Consider the following 24095-nt stretch of genomic DNA (forward strand, 5'->3'; position numbering starts at 1 on the left):
AGAATTATCATTTTGTAACAGCTTTTGATACCACACCCCACAAGCTCTTAAATTTGCTAAGTCTCTTAAAGCATTTCTCTTGGGTGTGAAAACAGTGTATTTAACATTTGTGAAAGTACTGACGAAAGTCACGCCCTCGATCCAGGCAGAGTCACCTTTTGCTCTCGCAGAGTGAAGGTGCATGAACTCGCAGGCAGGGCCGGCCAGGCAGCATGAAGCCACTGGGCAGGGGCCATGAGGCAGCGGCCGGAGCACCTGTCCCCACCTGGGAACGCCGCAGAGGCGCAGCCTCACCTTCCGGTGTTTCAACAGAAGCCAGAAATCCCGTCTTAACATGCACTCGCTCAGCCTCTGACTGTTGGCAGCAGAAAGCTCTTGAGCACGTGCAGGCCACGCGGGGCGCATCTGCTCGCTGTGATCAGTTTGAGCCCTCTGCTTTGACACCTCTCTCCCCACTGGCTTCACTCCACGCTCACGAGTGACGCTTTGGAGAGGGCACTCAGTTTTGTAATTATTTTTCTAACACTTTAGCGTGTTAGAGCACTGAAAAAATATGCAAAAGAATGTACTTTCTATATTGTGGTAAAAAAAATTATATTCACATTACTTACCCTGCTGACTTCCTTAGGAGCTGATTCATCTGGGGGATGAAGAAGGGAGGGAGAAAAAAAAATAATGTTAGAAGCTCTGGGTAGTTTCTGAAAAACATAGAACATGTCATTCAGTCTCTGGAAACCAGAAGGATTTTGCAATGCTTCCTCTTGCAATGTCTAAAAATTTGGTTTTAAACCTCTGTAAGGTAAAAAAACATAATATATTTAGAGTTAAATGTATGTATGTAGCAATTTTGGAGGGAAATGAAATACCACCACAGCTTGTTAATCATTTTCATGATTACCTTTTTAGAGATTTTCAAATAGTAATGCCTGAAAATATGGCTACACTGTATCTTATCCAATACATATGCCTAAAAATGAGACTGTAGTATTTGCAATATTCTAAATGACACAATCCGCACGAATGTCTCAAAAGGCCATTCGCACTTGTGCTGTCGGGCAGGTGCCAGCATTCCGCGTTTGCTGACATGACAGCTGTGTCTGCACGGCCTGGTGAAGGCACAGACCACTCCCGCCAACAGGCTGCTCTGCACCACGGACCCGGGAGGCGGCGGGCTTGTCTCCACCAGCAGGGCAGCACTGCTTTCTGGTAATAAGACTGACGGGTTGCCCTGGTCTAGGTGAGGCCCTCTGACGGGCTCTCCCTGCGCGGCTGGCTACATGGCCAGACTATGCCTGTGTAACCAACAGGGTATGAGAAACAAACCGGCCAAGGCGCCACTTTGGGTCCGCCAGCTGTGAGCACCCGTGCCCGGGAACTAGTTCTGACCCAGAGAAAATGTGTTGATGTGGCCCTTCCAGAGGATGCGGGTGGGGGCTGGAGACCCCTCTCCAGACCCCTCATTGGGAGGCAGCCTTTACCGCTGCTGCCTTCTTGGGCCTTGTAGCAAGGAAACCTGTCTTACTACCCCCATCAGTACACACTTCACACACCAAGTTTCTAACGTGTTCTATACCACACCAGAGCACAGCCTCATCTACCTTAACACCGACAAAGGCGTGTCCCACAGGTCCAGACAGGGCACTGATTCTTCTTTCTCCTTCAACATTCTTATTAACTAAGCCACTGAGTCCTGGCATTTCCTCTTTTTTTCTAATCTTTTTTAGATTTACGGCTTACCACCCATTTCCACAAATAATATTAAGTATAGTCCCAAAGCACATATCAACCAGTAGCCTCTAAGCTGATCCCTGAATTCCGTATCTGCCCTGGAAATCATGTACACACACACACACACACACACACTGACCCACCCAGTTTATCTTTCAAAAATATTCCATCCATCCCCATCTATCATTCTAGTGGTCAGGTATGGATGTGAGAGCTGGACTATAAAGAAAGCTGAGCACCAAAGAATTGATGCTTTTGAACTGTGGTGTTGGAGAAGACTCTTGAGAGTCCCTTGGACTGCAAGGAGATCCAACCAGTCCATCCTAAAGGAGATCAGTCCTGAATATTCATTGGAAGGACTGATACTGAAGCTGAAACTTCAATACTTTGACCACCTGATGCAAAGAACTGACTCACTGGAAAATACCCTGATGCTGGGAAAGATTGAAGGTGGGAGGAAAAGGGGACAACAGAGGATGAGATGGTTGGATGGCATCACCAATTCAATGGACATAAGTTTGAGCAAGCTCCGGGAGTTGGTGATGGACAGGGAAGCCTGGCATGCTGCAGTTCATGGGGTCGCAAAAAGTCACACATGACTGAGTGACTGAACTGAACTGAACTGAACTGATCATGCCCCTTGGATGCTTCAGAATTTATAGTAAATTAGACATCAAAGGGCTTCCCAGGTGGTGCTAGAGGTAAAGAACCCACCTGCTAATGCAAGAGACACAAGACACTCGGGTTAGATCCCTGGGTTGGGAAGATTCCCTGGAGGAGGGCATGGCAGCCCATTCTAGTATTCTTGCTTGAAGAATCCCACGAACAGAAGAGCCTGGCATGCAGTCCATAGGGTCGCAAAGAGTCAGACACAGCTGAAGCGGCTTAGCATGCACGCACACTGCCTCTACCTGGGGACTTTTTCAGAATTAGCAAGCTTGGAACTATCAGATAGTATGTGTTCAGTAAACAGTAGCTATTCTTGTATTACCTGTTAACACATATTTCTTATACATTTTTGTTATATTTGTTCCATAATGATTTGAATATTACATCTGATTTCCGTAAGAATGTAACCATGTTATAGGGAAAACATAGACTTTATGTTATATACTGAAGTCACTTGATTAAAAAAATTTCACTTATTCCTTAACTCCTAACCTCTTATTCTTTTCTAAAGCTCTCTGAAGATGAAACTATTTGATTTAATCATCACAACAAATTAACAGATTATAAAGTTGCAGAGACAGATACGTTTCTAACTCTTTTAGATTTTTATCGAAGAAGTTCAGTAAACGGGGGTCAAAAGTGAAGGGTGATTAACGCACGGGCGCCGGCAGGTAGCGCTCATGCGCACACGCTGACTGCGGCACTAAGCGGAGCGTCCAGGCTGCGACCCTCCGGGGCCCTGCACTGTCCAATCACCACCACGACCCGGAAGTTGGTTCAAGGGAAGAAGAGCTCGAATGTCCAGACATTCGGACGTCTGCATATACACGTCCGCTTCGCTTTTTCCGTCGGTTCTGCCGAGTGCTTCTCCAACTCGAGCGTGCAAAGGATGCTCTGCTGCTAGTATTTATACAGACCAACTCCTCTTTTGTTTGATGGCCAGTTTAAGGTATGTGAAAGGAAAGTGCTATCTACAGCCTAACACCTGGCTTTTTCACCTTGTGCACAGACTTAAGACTCTATCTTCTACGTCTTCTTCAGACTCGGAAGCCAAACAGTTTCTGCTAACTGAATGTCAAGTCCATTACATTTAGGGAATTCAGCAATTCAGCTGAGGGGACTAATGAGCGCAGTGAACTGGTTAGGATAAGGGAACCTGGCTTCCTGCTTCCTGCATTTGGAAGTTCCATCGAGCTCTCTTGCCCAAGGAAACGGCCAGCACCCTGAAGACACGGCCTGGGTGAGTGCTGCACGGTGGAGCGGCCGGAGCAGGGCGCCCCAGAGGCAGCTCGGCAGGAGGCTCAGTGCCCGCAGGGCTCGGGAGCCCGGCCGCGGCTCACTTGCTGTCGTAACTCTGGGCAAAAAGTCTGACTGCCTTTGACGGCCTCTAAGTCTGAAGTGCAGCAATACGTGAACTGTGAACTTCCAGATGTTCAAGCTGGTTTTAGAAAAGGCAGAGGAACCAGAGATCAAATTGCCAACATCCGCTGGATCATGGAAAAAGCAAGAGAGTTCCAGAAAAACATCTATTTGGCTTTATTAACTATGCCAAAGCCTTTGATTGTGTGGATCACAATAAACTGTGGAAAATTCTGAAAGAGATGGGAATACCAGACCACCTGACCTGCCTCTTGAGAAACCTATATGCAAGTCAGGAAGCAACAGTTAGAACTGGACATGGAACAACAGACTGGTTCCAAATAGGAAAAGGAGTACGTCAAGGCTGTATATTGTCACCCTGCTTATTTAACTTATATGCAGAGTACATCATAAGAAACGCTGGACTGGAAGAAACACAAGCTGGAATCAAGATTGCTGGGAGAAATATCAATGACCTCAGATATGCAGATGACACCACCCTTATGGAAGAAAGTGAAGAGGAACTAAAAAGCCTCTTGATGAAAGTGAAAGAGGAGAGGGAAAAAGTTGGCTTAAAGCTCAACACTCAGAAAACTAACATCATGGCATCTGGTCCCATCCCTTCATGGGAAATAGATGGGGAAACAGTGGAAACAGTGTCAGACTTTATTTTTTGGGCTCCAAAATCACTGCAGATGGTGACTGCAGCCATGAAATTAAAAGACGCTTACTCCTTGGAAGAAAAGTTATGACCAACCTAGATAGCATATTGAAAAGCAGAGACATTACTTTGCCAACAAAGGTCTGTTTAGTCAAGGGTATGGTTTTTCCAGTGGTCATGTGTGGATGTGAGAATTGGACTGTGAAGAAAGCTGAGTGCCGAAGAATTGATGCTTTTGAACTGTGGTGTTGGAGAAGACTCTTGAGAGTCCCTTGGACTGCAAGGAGATCCAACCAGTCCATCCTAAAGGAGATCAGTCCTGGGTGTTCTTTGGAAGGAATGATGCTAAGGCTGAAACTCCAGTACTTTGGCCACCTCATGTGAAGAGTTGACTCATTGGAAAAGACTCTGATGCTGGGAGGGATTTGGGGCAGGAGGAAAAGGGGACGACAGAGGATGAGATGGCTGGATGGCATCACCGACTCGATGGACGTGAGTCTGAGTGAACTCCAGGAGCTGGTGATGGACAGGGAGGCCTGGCGTGCTGTGATTCATGGGGTCGTGAAGAGTCGGACACGACTAAGCGACTGAACTGAACTGATCTGAAGTCTGAAGTGAAGCAACATCCAGTCCACATAATTTGACACTGAAAAATAGTTTTCTTTCCACAAGAACAATCACAAAGTAACAAAGCCCCTGACTTGGGGACTTCCCCGGTGGCCCCTGGAGGCTGACTCCGTGGCCCCTGGTTGGGGAACGAGACCCACAGCGAAGGCCCAATGCCGCCAAACAAGCAAAAATAAAACAGGAACAGGAGAGCGGTGGTCCCCAAGGTGTCTGTCCTTCCGTGGACGGGAGGGAGTGACGGTGGGCCAGGCGACGATGGGAGCCGTGGCAAATGGCAGGCGAAGCTTCTCTCTCAGCCCACGGCTGGCTCCCACTCGGCGACCAAGTCCCAAATAGGCCGGCAGCCAGTGGAGGACCCGGCCCCGACCTAGACCGTCCTATGAACCCACAACTCCGGGATGAGTCTGCACTCCCGGTGCACACTCAGGACCGAGCGGCCAGGGCGCTCACTTACACGTGAAAGGATAAGGAGTCACGGCAAAGAGGAAACGGACATGGAGGCCAGATTTTGAGTCCTTCGTGACCATCAAGTGAGCAACCAAAACGTTCACAACAGCAGGCACTTCTTACGCGGCACTGTGGTCCTGTAAACGTTTCTTTACTCGACAAATGTGCACTACGGACCCAGTATGTGCCGGGCATTTATCCTTGTTCTTAAGGAGCTTACTTTCTAATAGGATGAACAAACAAGAAAAAAATTTAAGCAATTTCAGAACGGGAATATTGATGCTTGTTAAAGAGAAATTTTTTTTAAAGACAAGAAGAAACCATCTTCAATCTAAACATCATTTTAATGATTTTTTAAAGCCTTAGGAAAAACAGCCCATGCAGCAAAAATTTTCCTGGAGAACATCCAAGTACACCTTCCAGCAAGTACTTATTTTTGAGTTAAGTACTCATTGGAAAAGACCCTCATGCTGATTGAGCGCAGGAGAAGGGGACAACAGTGGATGAGATGCTTGGATGGCACCACCAACTCGATGCACGGGAGTGTGAGCAAACGTGGGAGAGAGAGGAGGACAGGGAAGCTGGCATGCGGTAGTCCACGGGGTCACAGGGAGTCGGACGTGACTTAGCAACTGAACAATAGCACCAAAAGTACAGAACAAATGAAATCAGTATCTGTGTAACAGACTGAAGCCACAGCTACACTGAATATAAAGTGTGAACAACTGTCTAAGATAGGCCAAAGAATCCATCCATATGTGACATCACGAGCTCTTCTAATTTACCAGAAAATATTTTCATAAAATGTTGACAGTAGTTAAAAATCAGTAAACAAAATCAAATGAACATTTCAAAATATAAACCCTCACAACCATACCTTCAAGGCTGTAGAAATGGAAACACAGATATTAATATAAAAATAACCTGGAGGTTTGAAGCCAAAATGGCAACTAATATCATGATAATTTGCTTATCATCAACTTAGAAGGAAAATGTAATGTTCACTGATGTTACAGGAAGAAGAAAAAATGAAAAAAGATTTTGATAGGTGGTTTTAATTCTGTGAGATGATAAAATACTAAATCCTGATATTTGTAGACAAGTCCATTAAATATATAAAAAACAACATGTCCCCAGTATTTTAGGAGGAAATGAAAAATTTTATTTCCTGTTAGATTACTATTCTTTTTTATTCCATTATTATCCCCCATGAGTGAATGAATGGTTAGCAGGACAATCATTTCTCTAAATCTTCTAGCCATCTTCCGTCATTAAATCTTTAGGCAAATAAGGAGAAACTAAACATAGATCAGTAGACTAAACAATGCTTTTAACAAAAGAACCTCACCTTTCCCCTCAACAGGCCTACTGGTCATCTGTAAATCTGCATCTTAAAATGTAGATCTGTGAAAAAATTGAGGTCACATTTTCTCTAAGAAATGTTTGTAGAAATATGGTCAGTGTGTTTAAAAGTAGCTACTTTGAGACATATGCAGTGATACTGATTTTTCATTAGCAGCTTTACTAAAGCCCAATTTACATGCCATAAAATTAACCCATGATAAGTATACAACTCGGTGATTCCAGTCGATTTACAGAGGTGTGACGGGCTCTCACCAATCCAGTTTAGACCCTCCACCCCCCAGTCCCCTTATGTCCCTTTACTTTCAATCCCTGTTCCCACCACAGCCAGTCACATCAGGGCCGTCTCTGTTCTCACACACTCACCTTTTCCGGGCATTTCAAGTAAGTGGAATCACACAATACAAAACTAGCTGTATCTGGCTTCCTCCACATAGCACAATATTTTGAGGTTCATCCATGTTAGAACATGTATCAGTATTTCTTATTATCAAATAGTATTCCTATTATATGGGTGTATCACATTTTAGCCATTTGCCAGCTAATAGACATTTTAATTGTTTTTGATTTGGAGCTATTCTGAACAATGCCCCCTAGGAACTACTGGATACATATCTTTTGTATGGACACACTTTCCTTTCTCCTGGATAGACACTTAGGAGTAGATTTGATGAATATTAATAAAGTAAGTTTAACCTTCTTAGAAACCGATCAACTGTTTTCCAAAGCACCATTACCATTTTACTTTTCCAAAAGTGAATTGCACAGACATCCGTTTATCTTCATCGTCATCAATACTAGACAGTGTCTGTCCTTTTTCTTTCATACTGGGTGACTGTACAACATCTCGCTGCGTTCCCCTAATAGTTAATGATGTTGAGAAGACTTACCAGCCATTTGCATACTTCTCTGGGATAATGCATATCCAAATCTGTTGTCTGTTTATACATTGGGTTGTCTATCTTCTTATTGAATTTAACAAATCTTTATATATTCTAGATATGTTTTTAATGAAGTCTATTTTTCCAAAAGAATTTTTTTTATTTTAAGGATCCTCCTTAAGGTATTGTATAAAATAACTCTTTGGCCCACCCAAGATCATGAATTTTTTTTCCTATTTTGTCTACAAATTTCAAAATTTTAGCTCTTTCAATTAGATATATGATCTATATTAAATTAATATTAGTTTATAATGTGAGGAAAGGGTATTTTTAAATATTGCATCTGGATATCCAATTGTTCTATAACAACTATGCTTCCTTCTAAGGAATTGTTTCAACATCTTTGTTGAAAATCATTTGACCACGTGAGGGTTTTACCTGGACTCTGAATTCTGCTGCATTGACCTATCTGTAAGGCAGGACAACAGAGCTGAAATACCATTAGTACAGTAAGTTCTGAAACCAAGTAATGTAACTCCTCAAAACTGAACTTTACTTTTGTAATTATTATGGATCTTTTAGGTCCTTTACCTTTTACAATCAACCTCTCAATTTGTATAAAAAAATCCCTCCTGGATTTTGAGAGGTAATGAGTTGAATATATAGATTAATTTGGGGAGAACTGTCATCCTGGCAATACTGATTCTCCCAACCCATGAACATGACATCTGTCTCCATTTATTCAGACTTTTCTTTCCTCCCTCTCAGCAAGATTTATAGATTTCAGTGTATGAAATTTGTGTTTCTTTGCTAAATTTATTCCTAAGCTTTTTAATTTTTGAGGCTATTATGAATAAAAGTATTTTCTTAATTTCTGACTGTTCCTTTCTAGTAGATGGAAACAGATTGATTTTTGTGTCTTGATTTTTTTCCTATATCAGTCCTTGTCTCCTGAGACCTTGCTCACACGTTCATTAGTTTAGCAGTTTTTTGTGGAATAGTTGAAATTTTTCCACATCCAGGATCATGTATCTGTGGGAAAAGGATTTAGTTCTTCCACTTAAACCTGGATACGTCCTGTTTTTTACTGCTCAGGTTAACAGTTCACGTCTCCTAATTCTCTGACAGTTTTCATCATGAATGGATATTGAATTCTATCAAAACCTTTGTCTGTATTAAGATAATTGTGTTAACTCTAATAAGTTTAAATAATTGATTTACTGCTATTAAACGAACTGGTATTCATACAGGGTCATACCATATTTTTAATATGTTACTAGATTTGGTTTCCTGATTTTATTTAGGGGTTATTGCATGTATGTTCAAGGGAGGCTTGTCTTGTGATGTTTTAGTCTGGTTTTCTTATCAGGTTAATACATGACTCAAAGAAGGAGCCGGGAAGTTTTTCTTCCTCCTCTCTTTCCGAAAAGAGTTGGAGAAGGATTGGTAGTAACTCCATTTACAACACCTGATATGATTCATCAGTACAGCCATGGGAGAACAAGCTCTGGGTTGTGGAAATATGTTAATTACTAAGGCCTGTTAGATTTTCTATTTCTTGTTATGTCAGTTTTGGTGATTTTATCTTTCCAGGAGTCTGCTTTATTCAAGATGTCTAATTTCTAACAGGAAGCTTTGCATTCTCCATCAACTGCTGATGGATCTGTCCAGCAGAAGGGGACAATGCCCAGAATCCCAACCTTCTTCAGGTCTGCTCGAGTTCTATGCTGTCTGGGCCCTTTCCAAGGGGGGACCGTGGAAGCTTCTCCAGGAACGTGTGCATGTCCTCAGTCAGGAGCGTGTCTGTCTCAGTCTCACCGAGATCTCAGGCTGGCGCAGCCTGAGATTTGCCAGCCCTCCCCCACTCACTGGCCTCCAAAGCTCCAAAGATGGTGGCGCCTCCAAGTTGAATGAACGCTTTCAACTTGTAGAGAAGCTGTCAGAGCCTCTGCTCCAACCAAGGGGACAGGGCGCAACGGAAGAAGCTCCAGGCCATAACATGATGAATAGCCACGGTTCTTACCTGAATTTATCTGAAAACTGCAGGTCAGTTTTCAAATTATGAATGTCTCTCGAATTGCTGTATGCCTTTGGTTGACATTGAGAGACTAAAGTGGCTGGTTTTGTCCATTACTGTCCAATTGATGACTGCTTCTTGGGGAAAGACTTTGCTCCTTCTTCACTGTCATAGGTGGAAGTCCAGCTTTGGATAAATGTCATCATTTTCACTGAGTAACAGCAATTATCAACATGTGGTCCAGAGGCCTCTGGCATCCCAGAGACCATTCAGAGGGCTCACGAGTAGACTATTTTCATAATAACACTAAAATACAACTCACTTATTTCTTATTTTTCACAAATATACATTGTATTTTTCAGAGGCTACATAATGCTCCTACAGTACATGGAATGCATCCACTGTATCCTAATATTTTCTAAAATGTTTTAAGATCACTGCTTTAAGATATCAGTATGTGAGCCTTCAGAGGCTCTTCATGTTCTCAGTGCTCTGCAGCACTTGCATCTGCGGCCTTTGGACACCCCTGCTCCAGCCTCTGCAACTTCAATAACATCTGATAATTAGCTACTTTGGATTCCCAAGTTCTTTGCACCTACACAGACACAGAAAAATGTACACTTCACCCCAAACTATTATTATTTAGAATTTAATATTTTAATTATTTTATCCTAAAAACAAAATTCATACATAGTATATTTTCTTATATTTAAGGATAGGTCATTAGCCTTTAAAAAGGGGAGCTTAGTTGACTCATTTTCTCAACCTACAGCTGCACCGTTTATGTCTAAAGACACTGAAAAAGATGAAACTGACTTATGAGAAGATTCTCTGACTCATGGGAGGGAGGAATCTACTCCAAAGGAACAGGGTGAAACTGTAAATAAAAAAAAAATAGGATAAAAGATCACTCTTTTGGCTTTAATAATTTACCTTATCCTGCAGGTCAGGAAGGAGAAGGAAATGGCAACCCACTCCAGTGTTCTTGCCTGGAGAATCCCAGGGACGGGGGAGCCTGGTGGGCTGCCATCTATGAGGTCGCACTGAGTTGGACACGACTGAAGTGACTTAGCAGCAGTAGCAGCAGGTCAGGAAGCAACAGTTAGAACTGGACATGGAACAACAGACTGGTTCCAAATAGGAAAAGGAGTACGTCAAGGCTGTATATTGTCACCCTGCTTATTTAACTTATATGCAGAGTACATCATGAGAAATGCTGGGTTGGAAGAAGCACAAGCTGGAATCAAGACTGCCAGGAGAAATATCAATAACCTCACATATGCAGATGACACCACCCTTATGGCAGAAAGTGAAGAGGAACTAAAAAGCCTCTGATGAAAGTGAAAGAGGAGAGTGAAAACGTTGGCTTAAAGCTCAACGTTCAGAAAACTAACATCATGGCATCTGGTCCCATCCCTTCATGGGAAATAGATGGGGAAACAGTGGAAACAGTGTCAGACTTTATTTTTGGGGGCTCCAAAATCACTGCAGATGGTGACTGCAGCCATGAAATTAAAAGACGCTTACTCCTTGGAAGAAAAGTTATGACCAACCTAGATAGCATATTCAAAAGCAGAGACATTACTTTGCCAACAAAGGTCCATTTAGTCAAGGCTATGGTTTTTCCAGTGGTCATGTATGGATGTGAGAGTTGGACTATGAAGAAAGCTGAGTGCTGAAGAATTGATGCTTTTGAACTGTGGTGTTGGAGAAGACTCTTGAGAGTCCCTTGGACTGCAAGGAGATCCAACCAGTCCATTCTGAAGGAGATCAGCCCTGGGATTTCTTTGGAAGGATGCTAAAGCTGAAACTCCAGTACTTTGGCCACCTCATTCGAAGAGTTGACTCATTGGAAAAGACTCTCATGCTGGGAGGGATTAGGGGCAGGAGGAGAAGGGGACGACAGAGGATGAGATGGCTGGATGGCATCACCAACTCAATGGACCTGAATTTGAGTGAACTCCGGGAGATGGTGATGGACAGGGAGGCCTGGCGTGCTGCGATTCATGGGGTTGCAAAGAGTCGGACACGACTGAGCGACTGAACTGAACTGACCCTCCTTACGCAACAGAACATTTGCCAACAGTACTGTGGCACCAGTTAAGCTGCAAGGTTATTTTGAGACCAATCATTCTCTTTATAGAGAAAAGAATTGAATATTTTAAATGTAGACATGGTGCCCCCTTTAAAAGCCCCAAATTGCTTGTAAGAGCTTTTCATACTAGAAATGTCACAGCCACTGACTTGAGGGTAAGTTAATGTTATTGTATTGACCAGAGAAGCACCCACAGTGGCTGAGAAAGTGATAAAACGTTCAGGGGGTGCTGCCGGATGCCTGCTGCATGAGACGTCAGCCCGAGGGCTCAGAGTGCAGTCCTGTCTGCAGGGATAAAGTAACCATTAAAGACAGTCACAAACATCTTCAAAACTGAAATTCTGTTTTACGGTGAATGAGCCTATAGATGTGGCTGATGTCATTATTTTCGTGGTGTTTGTCTGAAATCCACACATAAGAGTCATCAAAGACCTTTCATTTGAATATGGGATAACAAATGCAAGTGATGCTGAGCTATTCCAAGAGCTGAATCACTTTTTCAAAGTATCACCTTTTATCTGGGAACATCTGGATTGACACCTGTTTCGTAAAGCCGCCTGCGGCCGCCCAGATCACACAACAACTCCAGGCGGCACCAACGGTCACTGTCACTGTGGTGTGTGCCATACACTAGCAAAATACATAGGTATCTGTGTGTAATGGTAGGTAACAGGCACAAATGGTAAGGAAATACTCTAAGTGTTGAATAACATTTTTAAAGCTCTCACAGACTCATAGAAAAAAAAAAGTCACTTTAGTTTAAGGATGTCCTTAATGTAGTGGGCCACTGCCGGGAAACTTGCATATTTACCATCAGCAGAAAGCAAAGGTCACCAACAGACAGCCAGATGAGTGACCTCAGGCCCAGGCATGTCCTCCCCACTCCCTCGGGTAGCTGTCTTTCTCATCACTGACACATCTGCATCACAGGACACGCCGGGTCACATGGCACCAGAAGCGAAGTCACTCGCCTCACGGCCCGGGTCTGTTACAGGCAGACTGCGCTGGTTCTAAGTCCAAAGCCCAGCCTCTTGTATCGCCCAGTACACAGGACAGAGAACATTCTCAGGGCTGGAACACGCTTCTTCCCAACCTGAACAGACCACCAGCTGTATGCTAACTCTTTTGTAGTGGGAGGTGCATGAGGTAGTAATTTTCATATTACTTTGCAAGCAATGACCCAGGATAACTGAACCTCTAAAATTTTCACTGATTTTCGGAGGACCTCGGAATCACTGTAGGACTTATCTCCAGTGGTAAGCTGGTGAAAGTTTAACAAATGACTCCTGTGGGAAAGTACGCTCTAATTTGTTCATTCCAATCTCTGTGGTATAAATATTCCTATGATGTACTAAAATCAGCTTGTACAGGCTTGAAAGAACCAATTATTAAATTTTCAAGAATTTTGCAAGCTGGTTGTTAAAATAGTCATTATTAAAAACCTAATTGTATAAACAAACATTTTAAAGGTAATAAACATTGAAAACTCACCATTCTCTAATCATTTTATGACATTTTACTGTGATCTGCCCCCTTGAGGCCATGTCTACTGCATCTATGACAGAAATGCTATGTAACGGTGCGCTACTGCGTATCTCTTCTTAATTCCAAGCTCGGTGACCTCACATTGGTAGACGGATACGGAGTTCAGTGCTCCGTAAGTAACTGTTGATCAGCTCTGAAGGAAAATACATAAAACTCTGATTTGTAGCTTTTGCTGGTTTCTGTGGTGTAAACACTTAACCCATGGCTGATTTCAAGCTACCAACTTTGATGTCAACTGGATCATAACATTCCAGGAAATTTATCAACTGGCTGAGCCAACGTAAGCCACTCCCCTACATGGCTACTTCCTTCCTTTATATTCGTCATTCATTTTGTTGTCAGGTAAAACTCTGACTTTTCAACACATTACATGCAAGTCCAATAAGCTATTTAAGCAGTTTGTATGGACCTACAGTTACATGTATGAAACACTTCACAATTATTTTTAAAAGATCTGTTCCACAGATTTACTTTGACAAAGTTCCAGAAGTGGTGGTGCAGTATGTAAGGATCAAACCATCAGAACTTTAAATGAGGGTAAAGCTCACTTAAAAGGAAAGGAAGCACTACTTATACATATAAAATCAGAGGAGGGAGCAAAATATTAAAGATCTAGTTTTGTTGCATTTCAAAGCAATAAAAATTAGCACTATGGATAAAATTTTGAAATTTAGAATAAACAACTGATGCTACTTCACTTTATTACATCAAAGGATGTTTAATGAATAGAGTCTGAGTAAAAAATTATATATTGTAAAATAAGGAAATACAAACTAATGGGGGAAATACATTATAAGATGCCTGAGGGGGGAAGAGAATCTTAAAAATTAGTCTCCCCTCTAGACAACAAAGGGGTTCCCTGGTAGCTTAGCTGGTAAAGAATCCACCTGCTATGCAGGAGACCCCAGTTTGATTCCAGGGTCGGGAAGATCTGCTGGAGAAGGGAAAGGCTACCCACTCCAGTATTCTTGGGCTCCCCTGGTAGCTCAGCTGGTAAACAATCTGCCCACAATGTGGGAGACCTGGGTTTGATCCCTGGGTTGGGAAGATCCCCTGGAGAAGGGAACGGCTACCCACTCCAGTATTCTGGCCTGGAGAATTCCATGGACTCTATAGTCCATGGGGTCACAAAGAGTTGAATGTGACTGAGCCACTTTCACTTTCACTAGACAAAATTGCACTGCCAGAATCTGTTGGATGTAATTATTTGAAAGTCTGGAGCCTACTGAAGGACTGAAACTTCCAGGGAACATCTGGATGGTAAATTACAGTTAATTTTGGTCAGTTTCAGCTCCTAGCACAGTGCCAGCTCTCCGCTCCCCACTCCATGGCAGGCAGCTGTGCAGCATTCTTGCAGCAGCCTGCACAGAGCTTGTGGGAGTCAAGGTCGGTGAAAAGGACCTCTGCCTCCAAATATCAAGAGCCTGGGATCCGGTCACTGACTGCTGTTTCTGATTTCAGAGGTGTAAACGAGGAGGTGGGTCACCACTGTTGCTGCACTTCCCCCACCTGTTCCTCTCTTCTGGCTAAAGAGACTGTCAAGGGATTTAAAAGGGTACTCCTCTTTTTCCCCATCCTCCATTTCTCTCTTTTCCCCTCTGGGAGCCAGGCATTAAAGACATTCCAAAGCATCTGCATATACCATGTATGTTCAGGTAAAGACACAAGCTTAGAAAAGACCTAAGAACGTTTGGAGCTTACACTTTTAAGCTGATCCTCTGCACAGAGCCTACAGCAATGGAAAAACAAACGAAAAATTACAAATCCTGGAGAAAGGAAAGAATCTGGCTTTAAGAGTTATGTATTACATGCAAATACACAATTAAAAAAAAAAATCAAGGCACACAAAGAAACAGTGCAGTATGGCCCAGTCAAAGGAAAAAAATAGAGCAACACAGACTCTCCCTGAGAAAGAACTGACGGCACGTCAATAGACAAAGATTTTAAAAGACTTTAAACTTGCTCAAGTTGAACAGAGCACAGAGGACTTGTGGAAGACCACCACGTGAACAGACACGCATGCTTTGGGGGTCTCAGAAGAGGAAAACAAAGTGTAGAGAATATTTCTCAGAAAGCGTCCCAGGTTTAATGAAAGACATGAATATAAACATCCAAGAAGGTTAGATTCCAAGTAAGGTGCACTCAAAGGGACCGATACAGGATATATTATGATCAAACTTTACAAAAACAGAAAGAGAGATTTGAAAGTAGAAAAGGAGAAAGTGATTCTTCACACACAAAGGCCTTCAATAAGATTCTCCACAGATTTCTCATCAGAAAATTTGGAGGCCAGAAGGCAGCGGGCCAACATATTTAAAGTTCTGAAAGAACAAAGTTTATCAACTAAGTATCCTATATCAGTAAAACTATCTTTCACAAGCAAAAGAACAAGCAAGTCATTTTCAGGTACAAAATGGTGTTTATAACCTTTAGTCCTGCTTTACAAGAAATGCCAGATGCCGTTCTGCAAGATGAAATAAAAAGACATCAGATAGTAACTCAAAGTCATATGAAAAAAAGATGAATGTCTCAGTAAAAGTAAACAGGTGTAGAATGATTAAAGCTGGTATTACCAGGTGGCTCAGTGGTAAAGAATCTGCCTGCAATGTAGGAGACCTGGATTCAGTCACTGGGCCAGGAAGATCCCCTGAAGCAGGAAATGGCAACCCACTCCAGTATTCTTGCCTGGGAAATCCAATGCACAAAGGAGTCTGGCAGGCTACATACAGTCCATGGGGCTGCAAAACAGTCGGACACAACTGAGCGTCTAAACAACAAAAATTAACAACTGTTTGAAATTTTGTCTTTTACATGATTTGAGGCTAATACATATTTTAAAAGCTAGTACTGATATTACTGTAATTTTGCAACTCCACATTTTTTAACCTAAAGAAGTTACAATAAACAAAGGACATTGTAAATAAAATGCTCAAAATAGCAACAAGTTAAAAAGTTAAAAACATTTACACACCTGATGAAAGGCCATGAAAATACATGAACACAAATGAATGGAATGAAAATAGAAACAGTCAGTTCCACATAATAGTTCAAAACTTTAATACCCTAGTCCCAGTAATGGACATACCAATCAGACAGAAGATAAGCAAGGACACATCGGATCTGAACAGCATAATAAACCAAATAAATCAAACAAATATATATACAGAACACTCTCCCCAACAATAACAATATATACATTCCTCCCAAATGTGCATGGGACACACCACAGGACAGACCATGTGTCCAGCCCATAAATTAAGTCTCAAAATTCCTACAAAGATAGACGCAAGCAGCTTCTTCAACCACAGTGAGACGAAGTTAGGAATCAACAGCCAAAGAAAAGCTGGACAAGTCACGAATTTGTGAAAATAAACAACACATTCTTAAACAACCAGTGGCTCAAAAAAGAGATCACAACAGAAATTAGAAAACACACAAAGATGTAAAACAGGAAAGAAAAACTGACAAAGTACCAAACTTGTGTACGGGACACAGTAACAGTAGTGTTAAGGAGAAAATTTATAACTAGAAACGCTCACATTAAAAAATAACAAAGATCTCAAAACCACAACCTAACTTTACAACTAAGGCAACTAGAAAAAAATTAGCCCCAAACCAGAAGAAGGAAGACTATAAAAAAGATGAGAGCAGAGATAAATGAAACAAACAGAAAAACAAAATAGAAAATCAGTGAAACCAAAAGCTGATTCTTTGAAAGGGTCAAAAATTTGATAAAATCTTGATAGATGGATTAAGAAAACAAAACTCTAATTATTAAAATAAAAAGTGGAGCTATTACTACTGATTCCACAGAAATAAGGATTATAAGAGAGTAGTAGGAACAACTGCCCATCAACAAACGGAATTAACTGGATGAGATGGTCAAATTCCTAGAAATATAAAGGAATTTAGGACAAATTCCTAAAAATTATAAAATATAAACCAAGATTAAACGGTGAAGAAAAAGAAAATCTGAAGAGACCCATAACTAGTAGGAGATTGAATTAAAAAAAAGAAAAAAACTTGACCAAGAAAAGCCCTGGACCTGATAGCTTCACTAGTGAATTCTACCCAACATTTTGTTGTTTGTTGTTCAGTTGCTAAACTGTGTCTTATTCTTTGCGACCCCATGGACTACAGCACGCCTGGCCTCGCTGTCCTTCACCATCTCCCAGAGTTTACTCAAACTCATGTCCATCGTGTCAGTGATGCCATCCAGCCATCTCATCCTCCGTCGTCCCCTTCTCCTCCTGCCTTCAATCTTTCCCAGCATCAGGGACTTTTCAAAAGAGTCAGCTCTTAGCATCAGGTGGCCAAAGTTTTGGAGTTTCAGCTTCAGTCCTTCCAATGAATATTCAGGACTGATCTCCTTTAAGATGGACTGGTTGGATCTCCTTGCTGTCCAAGGGACTCTCAAGAGTCTTCTCCAACACCACAGTTCAAAAGTATCAATTCTTCAGCGCTCAGCTTTCTTTATGGTACAACTTTAACATATGTACATGACTACCGGAAAAACCATAGTTTTGACTAGACGGACCTTTATTGACAAAGTGATGTCTTTGCTTTTTAATACACCGTCTAGGTTTGTCATAGCTTTTCTTCTAAGGAGCAAATATCTTTTAATTTTGTGGCATCATATCTTTGCGCTGACCATGGCTTCTGTCCATGGGCTGTCCATGGGCTTCTGAAGGCGAGAATGCTGAAGCGGTCTGCCGCTCCCTTCTCCAGTGGGCCGCCAACATTTAAAGAAGAGCTAACACCATGCGTTTTCATACTTTTCCAAAAAGTTGAAGAAAACATTTTAAACTTTTTTGCTTGAAGCCAGCATTACAAAGATTAACTACAAGAAAAGAAAACTGCAGAAAAATGTCTCCTGTGAATATTGATGCAAAAATCCCCAATAAAATACTAGCAAACTCAAGTTATCACCATATTAAAAGGATTATATACCACGATCAAGTGAGATTTATTCCTGGAACGCAAGAATGAATCAACCTACAAAAAATGATCAATATGCCAAATTAACAGAAAGAAGGGGAAAAAACACAACATCTCAATTGAATCTAAATACGCATTTAACAAAATTTAGCATCTTTCATGATAAAATGCTCAACAAACTAGAACAGAAGCTATGTCAACAAAATGAAAGCACATAAATGAAAAACCCACAGCAAACATCACACTCAATGTAAGAGCAGCCTTTCCCTTAATATCAGGAATAAGCCAAGGATGCCCACTTTCAACGCTTTTATTCAACACAATACAGAAGTTCTAGACTGTATAATTAGGCAATAAAAATAAATAAAAGGCATCCAACTTGGAAAGAAGTAGCAAAAAGACCTCTGTTTGTACATGACCTCATATGTAACAAACTCTAAAGATCACACACACACACACACACACACACACACATTCAAATCAATAAATGCAAAGTAGCAGGATACAAAGTCGACACAGAGAAGTCAGCTGCATCTCTACATACTAACAATGGGTAATGCAAACATGAAACTAAGAAAACAATTCCATTTACACTAGTCTCAAAAAGAATAAAATACTTAGGAAGTATTGATAATTTAACCAAGGAGGTGAAACATTTGTACAATAAAAGCTACAAAACATTGATGAAACAAAGCAAATATAAATGGAAATACATCCCATGTTTATGATGGGAAGACTTAACATTGCTGCCATGTCAATACTAACCAAAGCAGCCTATGGATTCAATACAATCCACACCAAAATCCCAAAGATGACTTGTGAGCAAGTAGGAGAACCTATCCTAAAGTTCACATAAAATCTCAAGGGACCGCAAAAAGCCAAAACAATTAAAAAAACAAAAACAAAACCAAAGCTGGAGGACTCACATTTTCTGATTTTAAAACTACAGTAATCAAACCAGTGTGGTACTGGCTTAAAGACAGACATGTAGGTCAGTGGAATAAAATAGAGAGTTCAGAAATAAACGTTCACATATATAGTCACATAATTTGACAAGAGTGCTAAGGATACCCTTGATGAAAGGAAAATCTTTTTGACAAATAGCGCTGGGAAAAACTGAATATCCACATGTGAAATACTGAAGATGGAGTCTTTTCATCATATAGAAAAATTAACTCAAAATGGATCAAAGACCTAAATATAAGACCTAAAACTATGAAACTTAAAATAATGGGAAAAATCTTCATGATAATAGATTTATCAATGATTTCTTGGACACAACACCAAAGGCATACATAGTAAAAGAAAAAACTGAAAAACTGGGCTGCATAAAAATTGGGGCATCAAAAGATACTACCAACAAGTTATAAAGGCAACCCACAGAGCTGGAGAAAATATTTTTAAATAATATATCTGATAAGGGATTAACATCCAGAATATATAAAGAACTTCTAGAACTAATAAACAACCCAAATTAAAAATGAGCAAAGGACTTGAATAGACACATCAGCAAAGAAGATAGGAAAGTGGTGGCTGAGCACATAAAAACATGCTCAACACCACCAATCATCAGCGAAACGCAAATCAGAGTTACAAGGCGCCACCTCACACCCACTAGAATAGCGATTATCAAAAAAGTAGAAAACGAGTTAGTGCGGTTGTGGAAAAACTGGCACCCCTGGGCGCTGCTGGTGACGATACTAAATGGTGTTTCGTTATGGAAAACCACAGGGTGGCTCCTCAATTGAAAACAGACTTGCTGTCCAGGAATTCCACTTCTGAGTATGTTCCCCAAAGAACTGAAGGCAGAGACAGAAGAGAGATCTGCAAAACCACGTTCAGAGCCTCCTCACTCAAAACAGCTAACCACGGAAGCTCGACAGATAAATGGGTAAGCAAAACGTGGTGTCAACATACGGCGGAGCAGTTCTCAGCCTTAAAGAGGGAGGAAATTCTGATACATGTCAAAACACGGACGAACCTTGAGAAGATTATGCTAAATTAAAAAGCCAGTCATAAAGAGAATACTATATGATTCCACTTATATGAGATGAAAGTGAAAGTGAATATGAGACGTGTAGTCAAAATAACAGAAAGTGGAATGGTGATTTCTAAGAGCAATGGAGAGGGGGGATGGGAATTATTGTTTAAGGGGTCTAGAAAAGAGTGATGGACATGGACGGTGGTGAGGGTCGCATAACATACCAACGAAACGTGTATCTAAAAATGGTTCCAAGGGCAAATTTTATGTGTATTTTACCACCATTCTAAATACTGGAAAATAAAAATGATTACATGAGAGGCAGGTCACGTATTTGAGCACGACTTTCCAGAAGCATATGAAGTAGAATATTCTCATAAAGGTGGTACATATACAACACTTCCCTCATACAATCGATACAGTTGCAGAGCGGCTCAGAGTGAATTGTTCATGTTTTATGAAAACAAATGCTAGAATTTATATGCTTTTTTGAAGTACAATGCTTGTCTCAAAAGTTCCTTCTCACTTTCCTTACTCACACACTCTTTAGATTTGCTTCTATTAATATGTCAGAGCTAAACACTTTAGTTAAGATGGGAATTTAATGAACTTGAGCAAATAAACAATGTCATAATGCACTGAATTGGCTTTTAATTAACAAAAAGCCCTACCTATTAGTGAGACAAACATCATGTTTTATGTGCTCAACAATATCAGAAAATGCTAATATATTATAGAATTGAAGAAGTTAAATGAATGTATACATTATGAACAACTCTATTGCATAAAGTACAATACTTACTTACACAGAGTTTTTAGAATTCTCTTTTTAGACCATAATTTCTTAAAAGAGTTTAGCCTTTCATTAAAAGCCAGGCATTAGAAATCTAGGATATTCTTAGATTGAAGTAATCCTCAATTTTTTTACTGTCATACTCCTTTTACACTCTTAAAAATTAACGAGGAGCCCATGCTTTTGATTTATGCCTGTTATAAGTACTAATATTTGCTTTAATAGAAATAAAAACTAAGGTGATTAAAATGTATATTTATATTTTAAAATAATAATTATAATCCTATTATATATAACACACATACATATTTTTACAAAAAAATAATATTTTCCAAAACAAAAAAAATAATTACTGGGAAGACAGGCTTATTTTTATATTTTTATAAATCTTTGTAAAGTCTAGCTAATTTAAAAATCTAGATTCTTTTTTAAATAGCTGATGCACTTAATTTTTTGTGGCAAGTTATTATGGTTGAAGCATACAAAGAAAATCTGATCTCATAAGATATGTAGTTAGGGAATGGAGGAAGACTTCATAGACTTTTCAGGTATTAATAACCGCATATATTCTTCTTTGAAGTGAAACCACCATTTGCCATGTAACAGTTTCTTAAAAGTTGGTTGAAATGTGAATTCTGAACCATTCTGATTTTTTTGGACTTAGTTTGTGTGGTTGATGCTGGGATGAATCATCCAAATTTATTGAATGATGAACTAACTGCCCCTGGGAATACTCTTGGTACAAAATCCACGCACACATGTTAAGAAAAACACAAACAAAAACATAAACTATCACCCTTCCAGATACCATGTCCTGTCCTCTCCTTCCCAACAAACTCTTAAGACTCGTGTTTACACTTCATCTCCAGGCCCTCTCCTCCTACTCTCTTAATCCCATCCCAATCAACTCTGCCACTCTGCCAAAACCATGCTTAGCAAAATCACTAACCCTTCCACACTGCCAGAGTAAACGATCACTTCTTCATCCTCACCTCACTTTATCTGCCAGTGGCATCTGACACAGTTGTTCACTCTATCCCACAGGCCTCCTGCCCTTGGCTCCCAGGACGCCACGCACCTTCGGTTATCCCTTTGGTTATCTTCCTAACTCACTGGACATTCCCTTCTGTTTCTGTTGCTAGGTCCTTTTCTCCAGTGTCCTGTGTTGAAACTGTACACAGTCCTAGAGCCTCTGTGTATACTCACGCACAGTCTCACAGCTCTAAATGTCATCTATATGCTCATGATTTCCAAATTCATTTCTCCAGCCCTAAGCATACTCTGAATTTCAGACTCAAATATCCAGCTGCACATCTGACTACATTTCTATGTCTAATAAACGTCTCAAACTTAACATGTCTATGATTGAACTCCTGATATCCATTACTCCCCCAAAGAACTGTGCTTAAGATTAATTTTCTCATCTTCAAATTTCTCTATATTTCTAAAATCAGGATTAAAGAGATGCTTTCAAGTTAAAAATTGCTATTAAAATAGACCTAACATATCTGTTGCTATAAAGTAATTGTATGTTCATTAAATTTGCTATGAAGTAATTACATGTCCCTTCGGAGAAGGCAATGGCACCCCACTCCAGTACTCTTGCCTGGAAAATCCCATGGATGGAGGAGCCTGGTGGGCTGCAGTCCATGGGGTCTCCAAGAGTCGGACACGACTGAGCGACTTCACTTTCACTTTTCACTTTCCTGCATTGGAGAAGGAAATGGCAACCTACTCCAGTGTTCTTGCCTAGAGAATCCCAGGGATGGCGGAGCCTGGTGGGCTGCCGTCTATGGGGTCACACAGAGTCAGACACGACTGAAGAGACTTAGCAGCAGCAGCAATTACATGTCCCTTAAATTGAGAAGTATTTGTGTGCATAAATTAAACGTGGAGAAACGGGAATCTTCAACATCACTTTAAGCCACCCTTCTAAATATATGGAAACTATTCTGCTAACATTTTTTTTTTTAATTATCTATTAGTAGAAATTGGAATTGTTCTTGGGCAAAGTTAATTTTGTTGTTGTTAGTTGCTAAGTCCTGTCTGACTCTTTGTGACCATATGGACTGTGGCCCACCAGGCTCCTCTGTCCATGGGATTTCCTAGGCAAGAATACTGGAGAGGGTTGCCATTTCCTTCTCCATGGGATCTTCCCAACTCAGGGATCGAACCCGTAGCTACTGCACTGGCAGGCAGATTTTTAACTGTTGAGCCATCAGGGAAGCCCCAAGAAGGTAAATATATGATCATTCCAATGTTATAAACAGTCCTTAAAAACAGCAGAATTATAGCAAGCTGTCAGAATACTGCAATTTTAACTGTGTTCTCTGACTGTAATTACCTATAACCACCATACTGCTTCCCTATGCTAACCCTGATATTCAAATATATTATATAAAACTTCTAAACTGTCAAATTAATAATTGCTTGGCTGAGTAATATTCCATTGTGTATATGTACCACAGCTTCTTTATCCATTCAGCTATTGATGGACATCTAGGTTGCTTCCATGTTCTAGCTATCGTAAATAGTGCTGCAATGAACATCGGGGTACATGTGTCTTTTTCAATTTGGCTTCCTCTGGGTATATACCTAGGAGTGGGATTGCTGGGTCATACGGTGGTTTTATTCCTAGTTTTTGAAGGAATCTCCATACCATCTTCCAAAGTGGCTGCATCAATTTACATTCCCACCAACAGTACAAGAGCATTCCCTTTTCTCCACACCCTCTCCAGCGTGTACTGTTTGTGGACATTTTGCTGATGGCCATTCTGACTGGTGTGAGGTGATATCTCATTGTAGTTTGTGGACATTTTGCTGATGGCCATTCTGACTGGTGTGAGGCAATATCTCATTGTAGTTTGTGGACATTTTGTCGATGGCCATTCTGACTGGTGTGAGGCGATATCTCACTGTAGTTTTGACTTGCGTTTCTCCCATAGTGAGCAATGGAATACTACTGCTAAGTTGCTTCAGTCGTGTCCGACCC

The 24095-nt window shown here is 40.8% G+C and overlaps 1 protein-coding gene across 6 annotated transcripts in view; it reads right to left on the bottom strand.

The window, feature by feature from the left end:
• PDE10A (phosphodiesterase 10A) overlaps positions 1 to 24095 on the bottom strand; it is a 573119-nt gene that overhangs the window by 105735 nt on the left and 443289 nt on the right. For all 6 annotated transcript variants that reach the window (XR_015133443.1, XM_086318697.1, XM_086318695.1 and 3 more), the window contains one exon: positions 612 to 640. Coding sequence is in view for 5 of the 6 variants with exons in the window: in XM_086318697.1 (XP_086174823.1) it covers positions 612 to 640 (29 nt within the window). In the remaining variant the exon portion in view is untranslated. The remainder of the gene's footprint in view (positions 1 to 611; positions 641 to 24095) is intronic.

Source organism: Bos grunniens, chromosome 9 (genome assembly GCF_055505025.1).
Source record: "Bos grunniens cultivar Pamir isolate PY7600 chromosome 9, Bosgru_T2T1.0, whole genome shotgun sequence".
In the NCBI taxonomy this organism is placed as follows: domain Eukaryota; kingdom Metazoa; phylum Chordata; class Mammalia; order Artiodactyla; family Bovidae; genus Bos; species Bos grunniens.